Raw genomic sequence first — 20,234 nt, 5'->3', positions numbered from 1 at the left:
AATATAAAGCATTCTTCCATAAAGACACATGCACATGAATGTTTGCTGCAGCACTATTCATAATAGCAAAGATATGGAATCAACCTAAATGCCTATCAATGACAGACTGGATAAAGGATATATGCTACATATACATGATAGAATATTATGCAGCCACAAAAAGAACAAGAGTATGTCTTTTGCAGGAACATGGATGAAGCTGGAGGCTATCATCCTTAGCGAACTGACACAGGAACAGAAAGCCAAATACTGCATGTTCTCACTTGCAAGTGGGAGCTAAATGATAATAACTTACGAACACAAAGGAGGAAACAACAGATGCTGGGGTCTAGTTGAGGATGGAGGGTGGGTGGAGGGAGGGGAACAGAAAAGATAACTATTGGGTACGAGCTTAATACCTGGGTGATGTAATAATATGTACAATAAACCCATATGACATGTGTTTATCTAGGCAACGAACCTTCACATGTACCCCTAAACCTAAAATAAAAATTTAAAAAAGAGAAAAAAAACCAACTGTAATTCCAGAACTGAAAAACATAAAGTGAAAAATTCAATGGATTGTTTTAATAACAGATTGCAGATGACAGAAAAATCATGAACTTGAAGCTAGATCAATAGAGATGATCTATTCGGATAAACCAAGAGGAACAACAATAAAAAGGAATGGAAACTCAGTGGTCTGTAGGACAATAGATAAAGTTCAAATGTGTATTTTGAGTGCCAGGATGGGATAGAGAAAATGGGGAAGGAAAGCTATCTGAATAAATAATGGCTGAAAAATTCCTCTAGTATCATTTTTCTTGGGAAATCCATTATTTACAAATTTAATGAAACTCGATGAACCACAAAGAGGATAACTACAAAGGAAAGCAACATCTAGGTACGTTGTAGTCAAGCTACTGAAAACAAAGAAGGGTAAGAAAGTAGTCAGAGGAAAATGAAACACTACATATGGGAGCATATTAAGAACTTAATTCTCATCAGAAACAATGGAAGCCAGAAGACAGTGGAGCAACATCTCTAAAACAGTGAAAGAAAAAAAAAAAATCTTCCAATCCAGAACTCTATATCTAGGGAAATAGAACAAATTCAAGAATGAAGGTGAAATAAATATCTTTTGAGATACATGAAAGCTAAGAAAATTCATCAACAGAACTGCACTAAAAGAAATATTAAAGGAAGTCTTTCAATCTGAAGAAAAATGAAACTAGAGGAAATCTTTGATCTTTGGGTAGAAATGAAGAACACAGGAAATGGTAAATGTGTGGGTAAATATTAATGAATAGTTATTTGCTCTTAATTTCTTTGTAATAATATGACTTTAAAGTAAACAGTTTAATAGTATATACTAGGGCTTGGCAACTATAGCATAAAGGATGAGGTGGAATGGAAGTGAATCTATATGATGGAGAGTTTCTTACATTTATGTACAATATTAACTCTAAGTAGACAGTAAAAAGTTAAAGATATACATCGTAATCTCTAGAGTGAGCACTACAAAAATGCAAAGAGGTATAGCTAAGAAGATAATAGATACATTAAAAGTGAATTATAAAATATATTTGATTAATCTGGGCAGGAAATGGGGAACATGGGATCAAAATCAGATGGAGCAAATAGTAAAAGGATAGACCTAAATCCAAACATATCAAACATAACATTCAATGTAAATGGGCTAAACACTCCAATTAAAAGGCAGAGACTGTCAGAATGAATAAAAGAGCAAGACTTTTGCTGTCTCCAAGAGATGCAATTTTAATATAGAGACTCAGATGGGTTGATAGTAAGAGGTTGTAAATTATATACCATGCAAGGGGCAAGCATAAGAAAGTGGGAATTGCTATGTTAATAGCAGACAAAGTGGAGTTCCAAAGAGTATTGCCTCAGATAGAGGTAATAATTATGTAAAGTTCAATTAATCAGAAACACATAGAACTCATAAATATGTTTGCACCCAATAACAGAGCCTCAAAACATATGAAACAAAAATTGACAGTACAAAGGAACAACTAGGCATTTCCACAATTGTAGTTGGAGATTTCATCATCCCTGCCTCAGCAATTGATATAACCACTAGACAGGAAATCAGTAAATATATAAAATATATTTAACATTTAATATAAATCAGTAAATATACAAAACATTCCACCTAAAGAGACTAGAAAAGGAATAGCAAAGTAAATCTCGAATAAGTAGAAGGAAGGAGATAATAGAGATACAAGAGCAGAAATCAACAAAATAGAAAACAAAATAAAAGTAAGCAAATCATACATATTTTAAAAGAGCAACAAAATGTATAGCCCTTAGGAAGGCTAATCAAGAAAAAAGAAAAGAATCATTAATATCAGCCAAGAAAGAGGGGTATCATTAGAGGTCATATAGGCATTAAAAGAATAGTGAGGGAATATTAACTTTATGACAATAATTTTGACAACTTAGATAAAATTGACCCGTGCATTGGAAACAAAGCAATTTACCAAAACTTCCAATGGATTGAATAGAAAAAACGAATAGCCCTATACTTCGTAAATATATTTATTAACAGAAAACATTTCTAAAAATAAAACAAAAATCCAGGCCCAGATGATTTCATGGGTGAACTCTAGCAAATATTTATGGAACAAAAATTGCCAATTTTACACAACAGTTTCAGAAAATAGAGGAGCAGGGAACAATTCTTAGCTCAGTTTATGGGACCAGTACAAACCTAAATCCTGATAAAAAGATGATATAAAACCAGAAAATTACAGAAAAATATCCCTCATGAACAGTGTAGCCAAACTATTTATTAGAAACTCATAGCCAGCAATGTATAAAAAGGAAAGTGTTTTATTGCCCATTTCTAGATGATGGGCATACATGTTCACTGACAGATATAGGCCACCCAGCTGTTAGGTGAGGCTGCATCTGTCTGATCGAAAGCCTACACGCTTTCCTATGCAATGGCTGCCCAGGTGGTTGAAGGCCAGCCTCCAGGCGGTAAAGAGCTGTGATGAGGAACACAGCCAGCAATCGATCTATGTTGTAGGGATTCCAGGCCCGAGCAGGGCAGGCTGTGAATACCCTGGGGACCTGGTCTTAGGATCTCCTGCTCGTGACTTCTAGTCCACCCCATCCCAGCAATTTGCCACAGTTACTGATGGAGGTCATTTTGATGGTAGAGGGCCAATCGGTGGGTCTGTTGCTCCCAGAGGCTCCAAGCCTTGGAACATTAAGCCCTTACCATGCAGGTCCTGTTGCCAGGGCAACACAGATGTCTCCTCCTGTCTAGCCACTTGTCTTCCACAGAGACTACGAAATTTTTCTTCCTCATCTACCTGGGGCTTCTGGGAGAAGCGGGAAGCCCTGTGGTCTTAGCACATCGGGCCTGGGAGACCCCTGCGCTGCGCAGCGCGGCCGCGTGACTGAAGCGAGATCTTGCACCCTCCTGCTCCAGGGCCTCTTAGGCGGCCTCCAGAGTGGGCTCCACAGCTTGAAGGCGGCATTTTTCCGCGGGTGTCGCAGCGTCCGCAGAATCGGAGAAAGTGAGCAGGCGCTGGCGGGACCCCAGAGTGACCGTGGGTGCTCTGGGCAGGGGCCAGATCGCTGCCTCAGCAGGCAGTGGTCGCGAGAGAGGGTCCTGGTCCGGCCCAGCACCCGCAGAGAGAGGAGGAGGGGGCTCCTGGCTGCAGCAGTCTGGTGGGGCGGGAGGGGGGCTCCTGCTACAGGGGTGCAGGGGACGATGGGAGAGAGGGGGGCTCTGGCTGTGGGGGGAGGAAGGGGACTTCTGGCTGCAGGTGTGGGGGACGCGGAGGGGGTTGCCAGGTTACACGGAAGATCAAAAGAGGGAGAGGGCTCCTGGTTTGGAGCTGGGAAAGAGAGTGGGGGAGGTCTCTCTGCTTCCCTTCCGCAGTTTGGGTAAGGAAGGACTCCAGGCTGCGAAGATCTGTGTAGGGGAGGACTCCTGGCCGCAGGGACTCTGGGTGGGGGGAGAGCTACCTGTTGCAGGGGCTTGGATAGGGGAGGACTCCTGGCTGCAATGTTACAGATGATGGCGGGAGGGGGAGGTGCACTCGTTGTGGTGTGATAAGGGGACATCAGCTCAGGCAAAAGGGGGTCTCCCAATAGAGGTTGTGGGTGTGTGCCAAGGGATTAAGTGTCACCAACTGGGGGAGGGCTTCGGGGGTGCATGGGCTGCAGCAGTGGGAGGGAGTGGATCCCTGGCTGCTGCAGTGCTTGGGAGGGGAGGGCAAAGGCCTGTAGTGGGGGTGGGTTGATTGGCAGCAACATCCCTCTCTCCCCTTTGCACTCACAGGCTGCGTCAGAGACTGCAACAGTCAGCACACATTCCTGTCTGATCAGGCTCCCTCCCTCAAGTCCTCTGCGATGGCTCTGGCGATGCTTCGGGACTGGTGCAGGAGGATGGGTGCGAACGCAGAGCGCTCCCTGCTCATCCTGGATATCCCTGACGACTGTGAGGAACATGAGTTCCAGGAGGCCGTGCAGGCTGCCCTGTCGCCCCTGGGCAGGTACCGAGTGCTCATCAAGGTATTCAGAAAGGAGCTCGGGGCCAGGGCAGCCTTGGTGGAGTTCACTGAGGGTTTAAACCGAAGCTTGATTCCTCGCCAAATAGCAGGCAAAGGGGGACCCTGGAAAGTGATCTCCCTGCCCCAGGTTCCTGATGCTGAGTTTCAGGATATGCCCAGTTTCCCTGCACAGCCCCAGGGGCAAGCAGTGGCCAGAGGCGCAGGTGAGGCGGGAGCTGCAGGTGAGGCAGGATCTGTCAATGAGGCAGGAGGTGTGAATGAGGAAAGATCTGCAGGAGAGGCAGGAGGTGCAGATAAGGCAGGAGGTGCAGGTGAGGCAGGAGGTGCAGGTGAGGCAGGAGGTGCAGGTGAGGAAGGAGGTGCAGGTGAGGAAGGAGGTGCAGGTGAGGCAGAAGGTGCAGGTGAAGGAGGTGCAGGTGAGGAAGGAGGTGAAGATGAGGCAGGAGCTGTAGGTGAGGCAGTAGGTGCAGGTGAGGTAGAGGCCTGGACCCAGTCATGGAGCCAGACCCTGCGGCCTCTGATGAAAACGATGGCCTACCGGGAACTGAGACCCTTTTCCGGGAGGGAGCAGCCAGGCTTCGTGGAAGAATCCTTTGAGAGCTGGTTGGAGGACGCCAAGGATATGCTGCAGCTGTGGTGCCATGCGTCGGAAAGGGAGAGAAGGAGGCGGCTGCTGGATAGCTTGGATGGCCTGGCCCTGGATATCGTGAGCGGCCTCCTGGAGGAAGAGCCCGACTTCTCTGCGCAGGACTGCCTGAGGGCGCTGGGGCAGGTGTTTAGGAGCCGGGACACGTGGATGACCTCGCGGATGAAGTTCCTGACCTGCACACAAGGGCCCCAGGAGGGGCTGTTTGCCTTCGTGGTGCGCCTGGAAGGCCTGCTGCAGAAGGCCGTGGAGAAGGGGGCTGTCCACCCAGCCATGGCCAACTACCTGCGACTGCGGCAGGTGCTGTCTCGGGCCCACCCCAGCGAGGCGCTTCAGGATACCCTGAGGAGGATGCAGCTGGAGAGGAGGCCACCCGGCTTCCTGAGGCTGCTGCGGCTCATCCGGGACATGGAGGCGTTGGCGGCCTCCCCAGCGAGGAGCCAGCAGTGTGCGGCCTGGCCAGCAGCCCCAGTGGAGAGTGAAGACCCAGCTGCCATCCAGGCGTCCCCTGCCGGTGGAGACGCCGCCCAGGCATCCCCAACCCAGGGGAACGCCAGCGAGGCTGATCCCAGAGTGGAAGATGCTGCTGAGGCTGCTTCTGCCACCAAAGAGGCTGCCAGGGGCGCCCCTGCCACTGGGGAAGTTGAAAATGCCCCTGCATGCCTTGAAGGCCTAAGTCAGGCAAGGCCCCCCGACGCCCCTGGGGGCCTCCCAGCCCGGATGGGCAGTGGAGTCGACATGGCCCCAGGAGGTCCCAGCTGGGAGCCAGAGGGCCTTGTCCTGGTCGGAGGCCAGGAGGCTGAGGAGCCTCCCCAGGAGGGGCTCAAGCCCATCTTAGAGGAGTCAGAAAATGAGGATGAGGACGGGGCTGGGGAGGTGGGCAAGCCCAAGTCCCCCCCGGGCAAATAGGCTCTGAGGGCCCCGAGGGCTCCTCTCCTCCCAGGCAGCAGCACCCTGGAGGCAGATGGAGGCCAGGCCAAGGCCGGTCCCTCACCCCACGTTTGGAGCTGTGCCTCCCACCTCCCCCAAGGGGCCCTGGCCACCATCACCAGTCCTTCCCAGTGACCCAGATGACCACGTTTGATACCAAATGGGGAGCTGGCCTGGAGGGAGCCCTGAGCAGCCAGCCTGAAGATGTCTGCCCCCACCCGTTGTCCTGTGTTGGGAGAGACACGGGAAAGAGGCTCCCTCAAGGGTGCCACCTGCCTGCATTTCCCAAGACGTGGCCCCCACTTGCCATCCCTGGGGCAGGCTGCCCCCTGTTCCTGGAAGCCCACCCTCACCTGTGTAGGCCCCATAGTGACCCACACGTCCAGCAGACACCCACTCACCCACCGCTAGCCGTTGTTCCTACACAAAGTAGTGTGCTGTGCGCACATCGGTGCAGCCGCCTCTGGGCCCGGGGCACATGCTGTGAGCTTCCTGCGAGCCCAGGCTCTGCTCGCTGCTGTCTGTCCCACATCATGAGCACCACCTCTGCTTTCCCAGTGTAGACCTAGGCCAGGGGCTGCTCGTTCTCATGGAGCAGTGTGTGTTCTTCTCTGAGCAGTTCCTCCCCGGAGGCCCCCAGCACAGTCCTGGGAGATGGTGGAAGGAGGTGCCAGGGCATGGTGGATGCTCGTCCTGTGACTGCTATGGTGAGCATGACCACGATGGTGACTGTGACCATGATGGTGACCATGACTGTGTGAGGAAGAACCGGACCTGGGACAGAGCAGACTTGCCCTGCCTGAGGCTCCCCGGGGAGCTTTGTGCTTTGGCATTCTACTCCTGTTGTTACTCGTGACTCAGTTTCTTTGACTCGGGGGTGGGGGTGTTCCCTGCTGTGTTTTTGGTGTCCTGTGAGGGCCATAGGACAGGGCCCTGCCCCAGCGGATGGGCTTGGGAGGGGGCTCCCTGAAGCCGGTGGACTCTGCCAGAGTCCACTGTCCTGGCAAGAGGCGGACCCTGGGGCCTTCAGGAAGGAGGGACGTGGCAGCAGGGTCGGCAGCAGGAGGGCGGGTAGATGAGGCGCCTTGCCAGGAACCCCAGGAGGAGGGGGCCTGGGACCTGTGTGGGACCTGCGTCCTGTGGTGGCCATTTGCAGTTTCTCTCTGTGTTGTGGTTCCCTTCTCTTCAATGGTTTCAGTACATGTTTCTCTTCAATAAACTTCATTCAGTGTTCCAGCCGGCCTCACCTCTGCTGTGGGAAACTGGAGGTGAGGTTTGCGGGGGATGGAGTTGGGTGGGGTGAGGGCCACAGTGGCCAGGCTGACACTGGTGTGTGGGCAGAGCAGGGTCCCTGAGGGCCTGTGTGGTTCTTTGGGCTGCATGAAGCCTGGCGACAGGATTCTGGTTTTCATGGGCAGTGGCTGATTGAGTCCCCAGGGCAGCAATCCTCCTTGAGCACTGGCCGGAGGGGCAGTCCTCAGTGGGGGCCTGAGGATCCTGGAACCCGCCCTCCTGAGCCCTCCTGGGACTGGCTCTCTCTCCCAACAGGCCAGGGAGCTCGCCACAAATTGAGGGTAGTCCTCGATCAGCCATTTAACTAACCCAGAGTCTGTGGGCAACAGGACTGGGACAACTGATAGGCCCCTCCCTGCACAAGTGCGGGGAGGGGACGGGATCAGTGACTTGGACCTGGCGAGGGTCTCCCAGAGCTCACTCAGTCTGTGCCCACACGCTTCCTCCAGCTGTTCTGGAGCACAGAGCCTCCGACCATCCCCTTGGCTCAGATGATAGCCAGGGTGCCCCAAAGCAGCCTGGGAGCCAGTGCTGGGAATGGGTGGCTGCCCGCCTGGGCTGAGGAACCCTGGATCTAGGCGACCTGTCTGCTTGAGCAGAGCTGCAGTCAGCAGGGCTGCAGGGCGGCAGGGGCCCTGGGAGACACTAGGCATACACAGGCGAGTGCAGGCGTGGGCGGGGGGTAGTTTTGCGGGGCTGTCGGGGAGGGGCAGGGGCAGCAGGTCCCTGGGGCTGGGTCTGCAGCCTCCTCGGCCTGAAGGTGCCTAACCAGTGTCTCAGGGACCCTTGTAGTGTGTCGCATCGGGGTGCCCTGCGGGCATGCCTGTGGCCCCCACTGTGCTCTGCTGTCCCTGCCTTCTTCAGGCTGGGCACAACCCCAGCATGTCTGTCCCTTGTGTCTCAGCAGGGCCAAGTCAACTGCTCACTTTCCAAGGGCCCCTCCAGATTTCAGGGACAGGACAAGAAGAGAGGGCGAAGAGCTTGGCTGACCTTGCCAGAGCCTGTCAGGGCTCCTTGGTTTTCCCTGTTCAGAGTGGACCTGTGTGTGCCGTGAGTGTCTGAGCGGGTGTGTTTGCGCATGTGCGTGTGTGTGTCAGTGTGAGCATGTGCATGAGTTTCTGAGAAAGTGAGTGTGTGTGAATCCAAGTGACAGCATGTGACTGCATCACTAAGCATGTGTGAGTGGGAGTGTGTGGGGGAATGAGGCTGTGCCATTGAAGGTGAGCATGCATGTCGCTGCATGTGTGTGACACTGTGAGTGTGTCAATGCGTGTCAGTGTGTGTGTGTTTGTGAGTCATTGTGCGTGAGTGTGCTGACTGCAAATGTGGGTGTGTCGATGAGCAGGCATGTATGTGTCATTCAATGCGTGTTTGTCACTCAATGTGTGCGCGCATGTGAATGTGTCTGGAACGTGAGTGTGTCACTGAACGTGTGCGCGACTGTGTCAGTGAGCGTGTGAGCACACATGCTGGATAGCTGGGTTGTGAAACCTGGAAGGGATCTAGCCAGGGAGTCTGGAAGGCGGTACCGGGAGGAACCAGTTGCTTCCCCACCAGCCTGGAGCCAGGAGACTTTGTTGGGCCTGAAGGACGGGCCCCACCACGGGGCCCCCTGTCCCTTTCATCCTGGCCAGGCCCTTGGTGTGTGCCGGCTTGCAGAGCTCCTACCATGCATTGTGCTTCACTGCACAGTCCTCACCAAGTGTCCCTGGGGGGTGGGGGCACGGGGCATGTGTGGCCTGGGGACAGAAAGGTCCATCGAGGTGCCTTCCCGGGTGCCCAGGGGCTGACCAAGCCCATCCAATAAGCAGCAACCTCCTGGGCTCACAGACGGCTTGAGCAGTGGATGAGGGAGCGGGATCAGAGCCCAATCATGGGGGTTGAGGCTGAGCAGAAAGGACTCAGAGAAGTCCCGTCCTCAGGACTGTCCCAGAATAGACAAGACTGAGTGGGGTCCCATCCTAAGGCCTGTCCCCTGAGCAGGGAGGACTGAGAGAGGTCCCGTCACCAGGCCTGTCCCTGATCAAAGTGGTCTGAGAGAGGTCTTGTCCTCAGGTCTGTCCCCCGAGCAGAGAGGAGTGAGAGCGGTCCTGTCTACAGGTATACCTCTGAGAAAATTAACTGAGATGGGTGCCATCATAAGACCTGTTCCTTAACAAGAGAGGACTGAGTTGGGTCTCCTGAGCAGAGAGGCCTCTCTCTGAAACCTGAGCAGGGGGAACTGTGAAAGGTGCTGTCCTCAACTCTGTCCCTGATCATAGAGAAATGACAGAGGTCTCATTTTCAGGCCTGTTCCATGAGCAAAGAGGACTGAAAGAGGTCCCATACTCAGGTGTCCCCTGTGCAGAACAACTGAGAGAGATCCTATCATCAGCCCTGTCCATGAGCAGAAATGTCCGACAGAGTACAATCCTCAGGTTTCTTTCTGAGCAGAGAGGACTGAGAGAGGTCCCATCTTCTAGTTTGTCCCCTGAGCAAACAGAACTGACAGAGGTCTCATCCTCAGGCAGCCCCTGAGCAGGACGACTGAGAGGACTCCTGTCCTCAGACCCATCCCTGGGTGGAGAGTCGTAAGAGAGGTCCTGTCCACAGGCCTATCCTCTGTGTAAGAGGTCAGAGAGGGATCCCATCCTAAGGTCTGTCCCCTTAGCAGAGAAGACGGAGAGTGGTCCTGTCCTCAGGCCTGACCCTGAGTAGAAAGCAGTGGGAGAGGTATCGTCCTCCGGTGTCCCCGGGCAGAGAAGACTGAGAGAGATGCTGTCTTCAGGCATGTGAGGCTTAGTGGGCAGAGAGAGGTCCTGTGCTGCGGCCTGTCTTCTGAGCACAGTCGACTGACAAAGATCCCATTCACGTGTCTATCCCAGAGCAAAGAGGACTTAGAGGGGTCCTGTCCTCAGGCCTGTCCTTTGAGCAGAGAGGATTCAGAGAGGTCCTGTCCTCATATCTGTCCCCTAAGAAGATGGACCGACAGGGGTCGTATCTTCAGGCCTGTCCCCTGAGCTAAGGGGACTGAGAGAGTTCCTGTCCTCATATCTATCCCCTCAGAAGATGGACCGACAGGGTTCCCATCCTCAGATCCGTCCCTTGAGCAGAGAGGACTGAGAGACATCCTGTCCTCAAGTCTATCTACTTAGGAAATGGAGGGACAGGGGACCCATCCTAAGGCCTACCCCCTACGCTGAGAGGACTGAGAGAGGTCCTGTCCTCACATCGATCCCCTTAGAAGATGGACCGACAGGGGTCCCATCCTCAGGCCTGTCCCCTGAGCTGAGGGGGCTGAGAGAGTTCCTCTCCTCATATCTATCCCCTCAGAAGATGGACCGACAGAGGTCCCAAACTCAGGTCCGTGTCTAGAGCAGAGAGGACTGACAGACGTCCCGTCCTCATATGTATCCCCTTAAAAGATGGACCGACAGGGGTCCCATCCTCAGGCCTGTCCCCTGAGCTGAGGGGATGAAGAAACGTCCTGTCCTCACATCTATCAGCTCAGCAGATGGACCAACAGGGGTCCCATCCTCAGGCCTGTCCCCTGAGCTGAGGGGACTGGGAGAGGTCCGGCCCTCATATCTATCCCCTTAGAAGATGGACCGACAAGGGTCCCATCCTCAGGCCTGTCCCCTGAGCTGAGGGGGCTGAGAGAGTTCCTCCCCTCATATCTATCCCCTCAGAAGATGGACCGACAGAGGTCCCAAACTCAGGTCCGTGTCTAGAGCAGAGAGGACTGACAGACGTCCTGTCCTCATATGTATCCCCTTAAAAGATGGACCGACAGGGGTCCCATCCTCAGGCCTGTCCCCTGAGCTGAGGGGATGAAGAAACGTCCTGTCCTCACATCTATCAGCTCAGCAGATGGACCAACAGGGGTCCCATCCTCAGGCCTGTCCCCTGAGCTGAGGGGACTGGGAGAGGTCCGGCCCTCATATCTATCCCCTTAGAAGATGGACCAACAGGGATCCCAACCTCAGGCCTCTCCCTGAGCTGAGGGGACCCAGAGAGGTACTATCATCATAGATATCCCCTTAGAAGATGGACCGACAAGGGTCCCATCCTCAGGCCTGTCCCCTGAGCTGAGGGCACTGGGAGAGGTCTGGCCCTCATATCTATCCCCTTAGAAGATGGACCGACAAGGGTCCCATCCTCAGGCCTGTCCCCTGAGCTGAGGGGACAGAGAAAGGTCCTCTCCTCATATCTATCTTCTTGGAGGATGGGCGCACACAGGTCCCATCCTCAGACTTGTCCTCTAAGCTGAGGGGACCGAGAGAGGTCTTATCCTCATATCTATAACCTTAGAAGATGGACCGACAAGGGTCCCACCCTCAGGCCTGTCCCCTGAGCTGAGGAGACCGAGAGAGGTTCGGTCCTCATATATATCCCCTTAAAAGATAAACCGACAGGGCTTCCATCGTCAGTCCTGTCCCCTGAGCTGAGAGGACTGACAGACGCCCTGTCCTCACATCTATCCCCCTAGTAGATGGACCGACAGGGGTCCCATCCTCAGGCCTGTGCCTAGAGCAGACGGGACTCAGAGATGCCCTGTCCTCATATCTATCCCTTTAGAAGATGGAACCACAGGGGTCCCATCCTCAGGTCGGTCCCTTGAGCAGAGAGGACAGAGAGGGGTCTGGACCTCACATCAATCCTCTTAGAAGATAAAACGACTCGGGTCGCATCCTCAGGCCTGTCCCTTGAGCAGAGAGGACTGAGAGAGGTCTTGTCCTCACATCGATCCCCTTAGAAGATGGACCGACAGGGGTCCCACCCTCAGGCCTGTCCCCTGAGCGGAGGGGACTGAGAGAGTTCCTGTCCTCATACCTATCCCCTTAGAATATGAACCGACAGGGGTCCCACCCTCAGCCCTGTCCCCTGAGCTGAGGGGACCCACAGAGGTCCTGTCTTTATATGTATCACCTTGGAAATAGACCGTCAGGGGTCCCATCCTCTGGCCTGTCCCATGAGCTGAGGGGCCCGGGACAGTTCCTGTCCTCATATCTATCCCCTTAGAAGATAAACTGCAAAAGTCCCATCCTCAGTTCTGTCCACTGAGCTGAGAGGACCGAAAGAGGTCCTGACCTCGTATCTATCTGCTTAGAAGATGGACCGACAGGAGTGCCATCCTTAGGGCAATCCCCTGAGGTGAGGGGACTGAGAGTTCCTGTCCTCATATCTATCCCCTTAGAAGATGGACTGACAGGGGTTCCATCCTCAGACCTGTCCCCTGAGCAGAGAGAACTGAGAGATGTCCTGTCCTCATATCAGTCCCCTTAAAAGATGGACGGACAGGGGACCTGTCCTCAGGCCTATCCCCTCTGCTGAGGGGACTCAGAGAGGTACTGTTTTCATATCTATGCCCTTAGAAGACGGACGGACTGGGACTCCATCCTCAGATTTGTCCCCTGAGCTGAGGGAGACGGAGAGAGATCCTGTCCTCATATCTATCCCCTAGGAGATGGACCGACAGGGGTCCCATCCTCAGCCCTGTCCCCTGAGCTCAGGGGATGGAGAGACTCGGTCCTGTCCTCATAGCTATCCCCTCAGGAGATGGACCGATAGGGGTCCCATCCTCAGGTCTGTGCCTGGAGCAGAGAGGACTGAGAGACACCCTGTCCTCATATCTATCCCCTAGGAAAATGGACCGACAGGGGTCCCATCCTCACACCTGTCCCCTGAGCTGAGGGGATGAGAGAGGTCCTGTTCTCATATCTATCACCTTAGAAGATGGACTGACAGGGGTCCTATCCTCAGACCTGTCCCCTGAGCTGAGGGTCTGACAAGAGTTCCTGTCCTCATATCTATCCCCTCAGAAGTTGGACTGACTGGGGTCCCAAACTCAGGTCTGTGTATGGAGCAGAGAGGATTGAGAGAGGTCCTGTCCTCATATCTATCCCCTTAGAATATGAACCGACAGGGGTCCCATCCTCAGACCTGTCCCCTGAGCTGAGGGGACAGAGAGTTCTGTCCTCACATCTATCCCCTTAGAATATGAATCGACAGGGGTCCCATCCTCAGGCCCGTACCCTGAGCTGGGGGACCAAGAGAGGTCCTGTCCTCATATCTAATCGCTTACAAGATGGAGCGATATTGGTCACACCCTCAGGCCTGTTACCTGAGCTGACGGGATCGAGAGGTCCTGTCTTTATATCTATCACCTTGGAAGATGGACCGTCAGGGGTCCCATCCTCAGGCCTGTCCCCTGAGCTGAGGGGCACAAAAGAGGTCCTGTCCTCATATCTATCCCTTCAGGAGATGGACCGACAGTGGTCCCATCCTCAGGTCTCTGCCTATAGCAGAGAGGACTCAGTGACGTCCTGTCCTCATATCTATCCCCTTAGAAGATGGACCGACAGGGGTCCCATCCTCAGGCCTGGCCCCTGAGCTGAGGGGACTGAGAGGATTCCTCTCCTCATATCTATCCCCTTAGAAGATGGAACGGAAGGGGTCCCATCCTCAGATCTCTCCCTTGAGCAGAGAGGACAGAGAGAGGTCCTGTCCTCATATCTATCCCCTTAAAAGGTGAACCAACAGGGATCCCATCCTCAGGCCTGTCCCCTGAGCTGAGGGGACTGCGAGCGTTCCTATCCTCATATTTATCCCGTCAGAAGATGGACCGACAGGGGTCCCATCCTCAGGCTTGTCTCCTGATCTGACTGGACCGAGAGAGGTCCTGTCCTCATATCAACCCCTCTATCCCCTTAGAAGATGGACTGACAGGAATCCCATGCTCAGGCTTGTCCCCTGGGCTGAGGGGACCTAGAGAGGTCCTGTCCTCATATCTATCCTCTTAGAAGATGGGCCGAGGGGGGGTCCCACCCTCAGGCCTGTCCCCTGAGTTGATGGGACTGAGAGAGGTCCTGTTCTCTTATCTATCCCCTTAGAAGATGGCCCAACAGGAGTCCCATCCTCAGGCCTGTCACCTGAGCTGAGAGGACCCAGAGTTCCTGTTCTCCTGTTTGCTGAGTGTCATGTATGTGGAGAGGTGTCCCTTTATGAATTGCTCCTGAGTAGAGAGTACTGAGTGAGGTCATGTCCTAAGGTCTGTCCCCCGAGCAGAGAGGACTGAGAAAACTCCTGCTCCCTCATCAGCTTTGATCAGAGAAGACTGGGAGAGTTGTGGCCTTAGCTCTTTCCCTTAGCAGTGGGGACTGAGTTAAGCCCTGTCTTCAGGTCTGTTTCCTCAGCACAGTGGATTGAGAGACGTGCCATCCTCGGGCCTTTCACCTGAGTGGAATGAACTAACAGGGGTCCTATCCTCAGGTCTGCCCCTGAGCAGAGAAGGCTGACAGGGGTGCCATCCTCAGGCCTGTGCCCTCTCCTTCTGTGGATAGGCACCCGGGGTCTGTGGAGGGCCAGCATGTTTTGTATTTAATTTTAGGCTCATCTGAGAACCTGTCGATTCACTGCCTCGTAAGTCTATGTCCCATTGCAGTTGATTGGGAATGACAAGGCTAACCTAGGAACACGGCTGGGACCCCCTGCTGCTTCTCCTGCAGGCTGCAGCACTCTCTGTGGCCTTTCTGGACTCCCGGCCTCCACCTGTTCCTGGCCTGGGATCACCTCCTCTTAGTGAGCCGTGTGGCATCTTCATTTTTCTGAAGATGAAGATGCCACAGAGCAGTCACTTTCCTGGCCCCTCCCATGGCAGGATGCCAGGAAGAAGGCCATGCCCTGGGCAGTCTGGCCCTAGGTGGGCTCTGGGAATGGGCCCTCTGGCTGCCAGACACAAGAACAGGACCTGGCACAGAAGAGTGAAACCCCTGGGGGCCACCCTTTTCCCAGTCCTCGGTCCTCTTCCCTGGAGTAAGATAATTTGGAAAGAGCTGAATGTGACCTTTTCCCTCTGTCTCACCTTTCTCTTTGCCTGTGCAAGCGGGGCCACCATCCAGACCCCGACTCCTTCACCCACAGTGGGTTGCGCAAAGGCCAAAGCCCAGGTGCCTGTCGGGTGCTTCCCTGGGCCTGAATGGCAGACCCTGTTCCCCTGCTGCTGTGGTCCCCTGAGCCATGGGCCCCAGAGGCTCAGCTGGTTCTGGGCCTGGACTTACACTCTGCCATCTGAGCTTTTCCCCACTCACAGACCCCGGCATTTAGGGGGCAGACTCTCTCAAGGCTACCATCTTCCTTCAGATCCTACCCCTTCCTCAGGGAGCCCAGAGCAGGGCCTGCCTCCCAGGCCTGCAGTCCCTGTACACAGCAGTCAGTCCCCTGAGTGTTTTGGCCTCCAGTACCTCCAGCTGCCCTGCTCCTGGCTCCACGTGCCTGCTTGTGCTCAAACTCATGGCTCCCATTCTTCTCCTGGAAAGCCCCAGGTCCTTCTATCCCCAGAACCTCATTGTGAGCCACAGCACCTATCACAAAGAGAGAAGAGCAGCCCCCAAGCAGATCAGTTTCCTGTCCTGGCAATAGGGGTGGGTGGATTTCTCTCCAGCAGGGCTGACAGTCAGCCCAATCACCAGTGAGTACCCTGGGGACCTGTGACCCTGTTCCAGGGCACATTGTACTGCTGGAGACTGGGCCCTGAACTTTTCCCTGAGCCCCAGATCCAGGCGTCCTAGCGCACACACCTGGGTTCTGCATAGTGTGGCCACACTGCATGCCTACCATGCTGCACTTTCTATGACATTGCCTGTGGTCTTGCCTTCTGTGGCACTCCCATACCTTGCTTTCAGTCCCCCATGGTCATTTGACAGCCATGATTCCATCTGGCCAAATCAGGGACAGCAGAAACCTGGTCATAATGGCCCTCCCCACACACCAATCATCCACCCCGAGGTGCTGAAGGGTTTGGAGCCTGGGAGAATAGTGAGCCTCTCCCTCAGAGAACTACCTAGGGTCAGGCACCAGGCTGAGAGCCTGCATTGACTCCTCAAGCTGTCAGAGGAGGGGAGGTGGGCAGTGTCATGGCCGCTCTTCTCCAAATGAGGACACTGAGCACAGGAAGGTTCAGGAAGTTGCCTACAGTGACACAGCTCATCAGTTGATGTGTTGGGATTCCAGCCCAGGCTGACAGAACTCACAGCTTGTGTCATGGAAACAACCAGAGGACAGGTGGTATGTGGTTAATGGTGACAGCCCTTGAAAACATGGCCAGAGGACACAGGGCCTGCAGTGAACAGCGATCAGTGCTCTCTTGGTGGTCAACACATGCTGCTTCTGTAATCAGAAAAACAAAAATCCCAAACCAATGTCAATGTCTTTTTAAAGACTCTGAGAAAGAGACCAGAAGGACATGGGCCATATGTTCTCAGTGACTGCCTCCATCCGCTTGGGGAACTGAGACGGTTGGGAGCACTCAGCTTCTTTCTACTCAGTGTCTACAATGTCCCCAGGGCCCATAGGAGCCTGTGCTCCTTAGGGTGGGGCTCCCAGAGCTGGGGGTCAGTCTTCTGCTCCAGTCTGTTCCCAGGCAGGGACTTGTCAGGGCGTCTCTTCAGTGTCCCCTGGGCTGGCACATGCTATTCTAGTCCTTTGGTCCATAGACAGTGACAGCTAAAACACAAGTGATGCTGGCTGACCTCTTGATACTTGCTAGGCGCCTCCTTAGGACTTTCTGTGCATTGCTGCTGGCTTTACCTGCAGAGTTTGGAGATCCTTTGCTGGGACAGGCACATGGCACTTGGGCTGCGTGTGTTTGGTTTGGGGTGGGGACATGTGCATTGAATGAGACTGAGAGCCACTTGGAAGCACAGAACTCAGTCTGGGGGACTCCACAGCAGTCCTTGGAGGAGATGCTTTCTGAGCTTGGTCTTAAAGGCCAAGTCACTGTTAAAGGGTGGAGGGCTGGGGAAGGAGGTGTCGCCAATGCCAGCAGCAGGATGCACGTGGAGGAGGCCGGGAGTGAATGCCAGGAACAGGGCAGTAGTGAGGCGTGAGGCTGGAGAAGCAAGCGGGGGCCTATGGTGAAGGGTTTTTCCTAATAGGTAGGGAGCTGTCTTGGAATATGCCATGGAAAGAAGCACATTCTGTGGAAAAATACTCAAGTGTGGTTTGTATCGGGAGAGAGGTGGCCAGCTCCCGCCATTGCTAAGGGAACCACTGTGATGACAAGTCAACTGTGGCTTAAAAGCAGTTTGGAGGGGTCGAGAGGTTTTGAGAATAGACCAGAAAGTAATCCTCTGGTGGATGAAAACTAGTCTCCAAAGATTGCCTCCCCAGAGACACAGGGCTACCATGACCTCCTTGTGTCACACCCATGAATCTGTAAGGTCACATGGCAAAAGGGACTTTGCAGATGTAATTAGGTTACTAATCAGTTGTCCCTAAAATGGAGAGATTATGTTGTGTTCTCCGCTATGTCTGGTTTAGGATGCACATGAGCCTTTAGAAGCAGAGCTTTCTCCTTGAGGAGGGCAGAAGGGGAAATCAGAGAGATTCAATGCATCAGAAGAACTCAAAAGATTATTGCTAGTTTTGAGAGTGTGGGGGAAGCACATGCACAGACTGGAGAGTGGCCTCTAGGAGCTGAGAACAATTCAGGAGGCAGCTGGCAACAAAATGGGGACCACGGCCCTACCACCTCAAGCAAATGAATTCTGCCAGCAACTTTAGTGAGCCTGGAATCAAATTCTCCTTCAAAGCCTCCAGATAACATCCCAGCTAGCCAACACTCTAATTGCAGCCTTGTGAGCAGAGACCCAGTTAAGTTAGGCCTGGACCCCTGACCCAGGGCAATTGTGTGATAATAACTGCATGTTGGTTTAAGCTTCAAAATTTGTAGTAATTCGTTATGTGAAGCTGGATTAGGTAGACAGCATGGCACTCCCCCTTTAAGTGCAGCTCTTTTTGATGACCATGGCCTTTCTCATCAAGGCCATGAGGAATGGTGGGTGCTGGGCTCCCTTTGGTCAGATTCCGCCTATGTTCCTGGCTCAAGTCATTACCATGGTTGCAACAGTGCAAAATCTGGCAGTGTTTTCTTCCCCACTTTGTCTTTCTTTACAAGATTTCGTTCCCTAAATTTACTAACCAGACTCACTTGATTCCTAGCAACATTTCTCATCACTGCAAGCTAACAGTTTTAAATGGCGGTGAGGTCTGTAGTCGTAGAAGATGTTAAAGTTCTGGAGAACTCTACTTTTCTTTTTTCTCATTCCCTGTACATTCTATCCTCCTTTGGGCTTTTGGTGCAAGAGTCTTGGAATTGATTCTAAAACTTGTAGGTCCAGATCATTCTCCCCACCTGCATTGTCTGAGCAGGGCTGTTTTAAAGAAAGTAACCCCCCTCCCTTAGCCCAACACAACTTTCCCCGCCTCCGTGAGGCCCAGCAAGGACTTTCACAGCATAAAACCCAGTTCCCCGAGTAACAGTCTCATGTGTATGGTGACAAAACACAACACAACAAGGTCTTGTAAGGTTTTGCCCTGGAAACCTTCTCTAGTTCCTTATTACCATGGACCAAAATATGCTATTTGCTTCCTTGATTTCAGCCCCATAATTTTATCCCACACCATTTTCCTTTATAATTTCTCAAATTTGTGGCACTGCCCAGTCTTATGGGTTGAATTGTTTCCCCTCCTGCCCTTCACCCACCGCAAAAAAAGGTATGTTGAAGCCCTAATCTCCCAGCACCTCAGAATGTGAGATAGGGTCTTTACAGAAGTAATCAAGTTAGAATGAGGGCATTAGGATTGGCCCTAATCTGATATGACTGGTGTCCTTCTAAGAAGAGGAAATTTGGAAAGATGTGCATACATATACACAGAATGCCAGGGTGAAGCTTGGAGTTCTGGTGCCATGAGCCAAGGCAGTACTTGGAAGTTAGGAGAGGGGCCTGGAACAGATTTTTCCATAGAGCCTTCAGAGGGAGGGTGGCCCTGCCCATATCCTGATTTCTGACTTGCAGCCTTTGGAATGATGAGGCATCTATTTCTGTCAGTTCAGCCTCCCAACCTGTAGGGTCTTTGTCACAGCAGCCGGAGCACACTCTTACACTCCGATTCTTGATCTCAGGCAGTTTTCAAGCTGAACCCACAATTCCTTATTTGTGCTGCATCAATATGACCCTCTAGCATAAAAACAAAGAAGAGAGATCTTAAAAATCATGGCATAAAAGTTGTTAATGTAAATACCTGATGTTTCACATAGATTACAAAAATCTTCCACACTTGCTTTCCTAAGTTTGCGTTCTGTGGTACCTGCACCATCATCACAGAAGAAACAAAACAAAGTTGTCTTTAAAGATAAAGACCCTGTCCCCAACCTAATATGCCATGAAAGGTGTTTTTTTTTTTTTTTTTTTTTTTTTTTTTTTACTGCATTCCATTTTGGAGCATCAAATGAAGCAAGATTAATTGACTAGTTCTTTAATACCAGCAGCTTTCAAACCTTTGGGTCTCAGCGCCCTTTGCACTCTTACAGTTTATTTAAGACCCCAAAGAATGTTTGTTTATGTGGAGATTCTATCTCTTATCTATACACACAGTATAAATTTTGCTGTATTAAAATTTAAAAGTAAAAATAAAAATTTCACTTATTGAAAGATGACTGTAGTAAAAGCATTGCACATTAACACCAATAACATGCTAGACAGCTGAATTTTCATCTGCTTCTGACTTCCACGCACCTTGGCATCACACTCAGGTAACCTCTGGAAAACTCCACGGTATTCTCAGGCAAGAAGAAAAGAACCAAGGCAAAAATATCTTTGTGTCATTATGAAAAGAGATTTGATCTTGTAAAGCCCTGCCTGAAAGGGTCTGGGGGACCCTCTGGGGTCCCTGGACCCAGATGTGAGAACTGCAGTGTTAGCCTATACTTCTTGGGTCCTTAGGACATGTATCTTACCCTGACCCTGGTCGCTGTTAGCATTAACCATGCCTTTCATGTCCATGGGTGCTCCTTG

General features: G+C 52.4%; 3 protein-coding genes and 1 long non-coding RNA gene across 8 annotated transcripts in view; 2 read left to right on the top strand and 2 right to left on the bottom strand.

Moving 5' to 3' along the window:
- CETN2 (centrin 2) overlaps positions 1 to 20,234 on the top strand; it is a 628,428-nt gene that overhangs the window by 174,224 nt on the left and 433,970 nt on the right. The gene's annotated exons all lie outside the window — the stretch shown is intronic.
- Positions 1 to 20,234, bottom strand: part of LOC126945446 (uncharacterized) — a 430,470-nt gene that overhangs the window by 186,614 nt on the left and 223,622 nt on the right. The window lies entirely within an intron of this gene.
- ZFP92 (ZFP92 zinc finger protein) overlaps positions 1 to 20,234 on the bottom strand; it is a 294,607-nt gene that overhangs the window by 105,153 nt on the left and 169,220 nt on the right. The gene's annotated exons all lie outside the window — the stretch shown is intronic.
- Positions 3,235 to 7,338, top strand: PNMA6F (PNMA family member 6F). The gene is made up of 2 exons (XM_050775339.1): positions 3,235 to 3,527; positions 4,298 to 7,338. Exon 2 carries the CDS (start codon positions 4,369 to 4,371, stop codon positions 6,082 to 6,084), a length of 1,716 nt encoding a protein of 571 aa, XP_050631296.1. The 5' UTR covers positions 3,235 to 3,527; positions 4,298 to 4,368; the 3' UTR covers positions 6,085 to 7,338.

The sequence above is a fragment of the Macaca thibetana genome, chromosome X (assembly GCF_024542745.1).
Source record: "Macaca thibetana thibetana isolate TM-01 chromosome X, ASM2454274v1, whole genome shotgun sequence".
Classification (NCBI taxonomy): domain Eukaryota; kingdom Metazoa; phylum Chordata; class Mammalia; order Primates; family Cercopithecidae; genus Macaca; species Macaca thibetana.
Note: the sequence above shows the minus strand (reverse complement) of the source record. Positions and strands in the feature narration are given on the sequence as shown.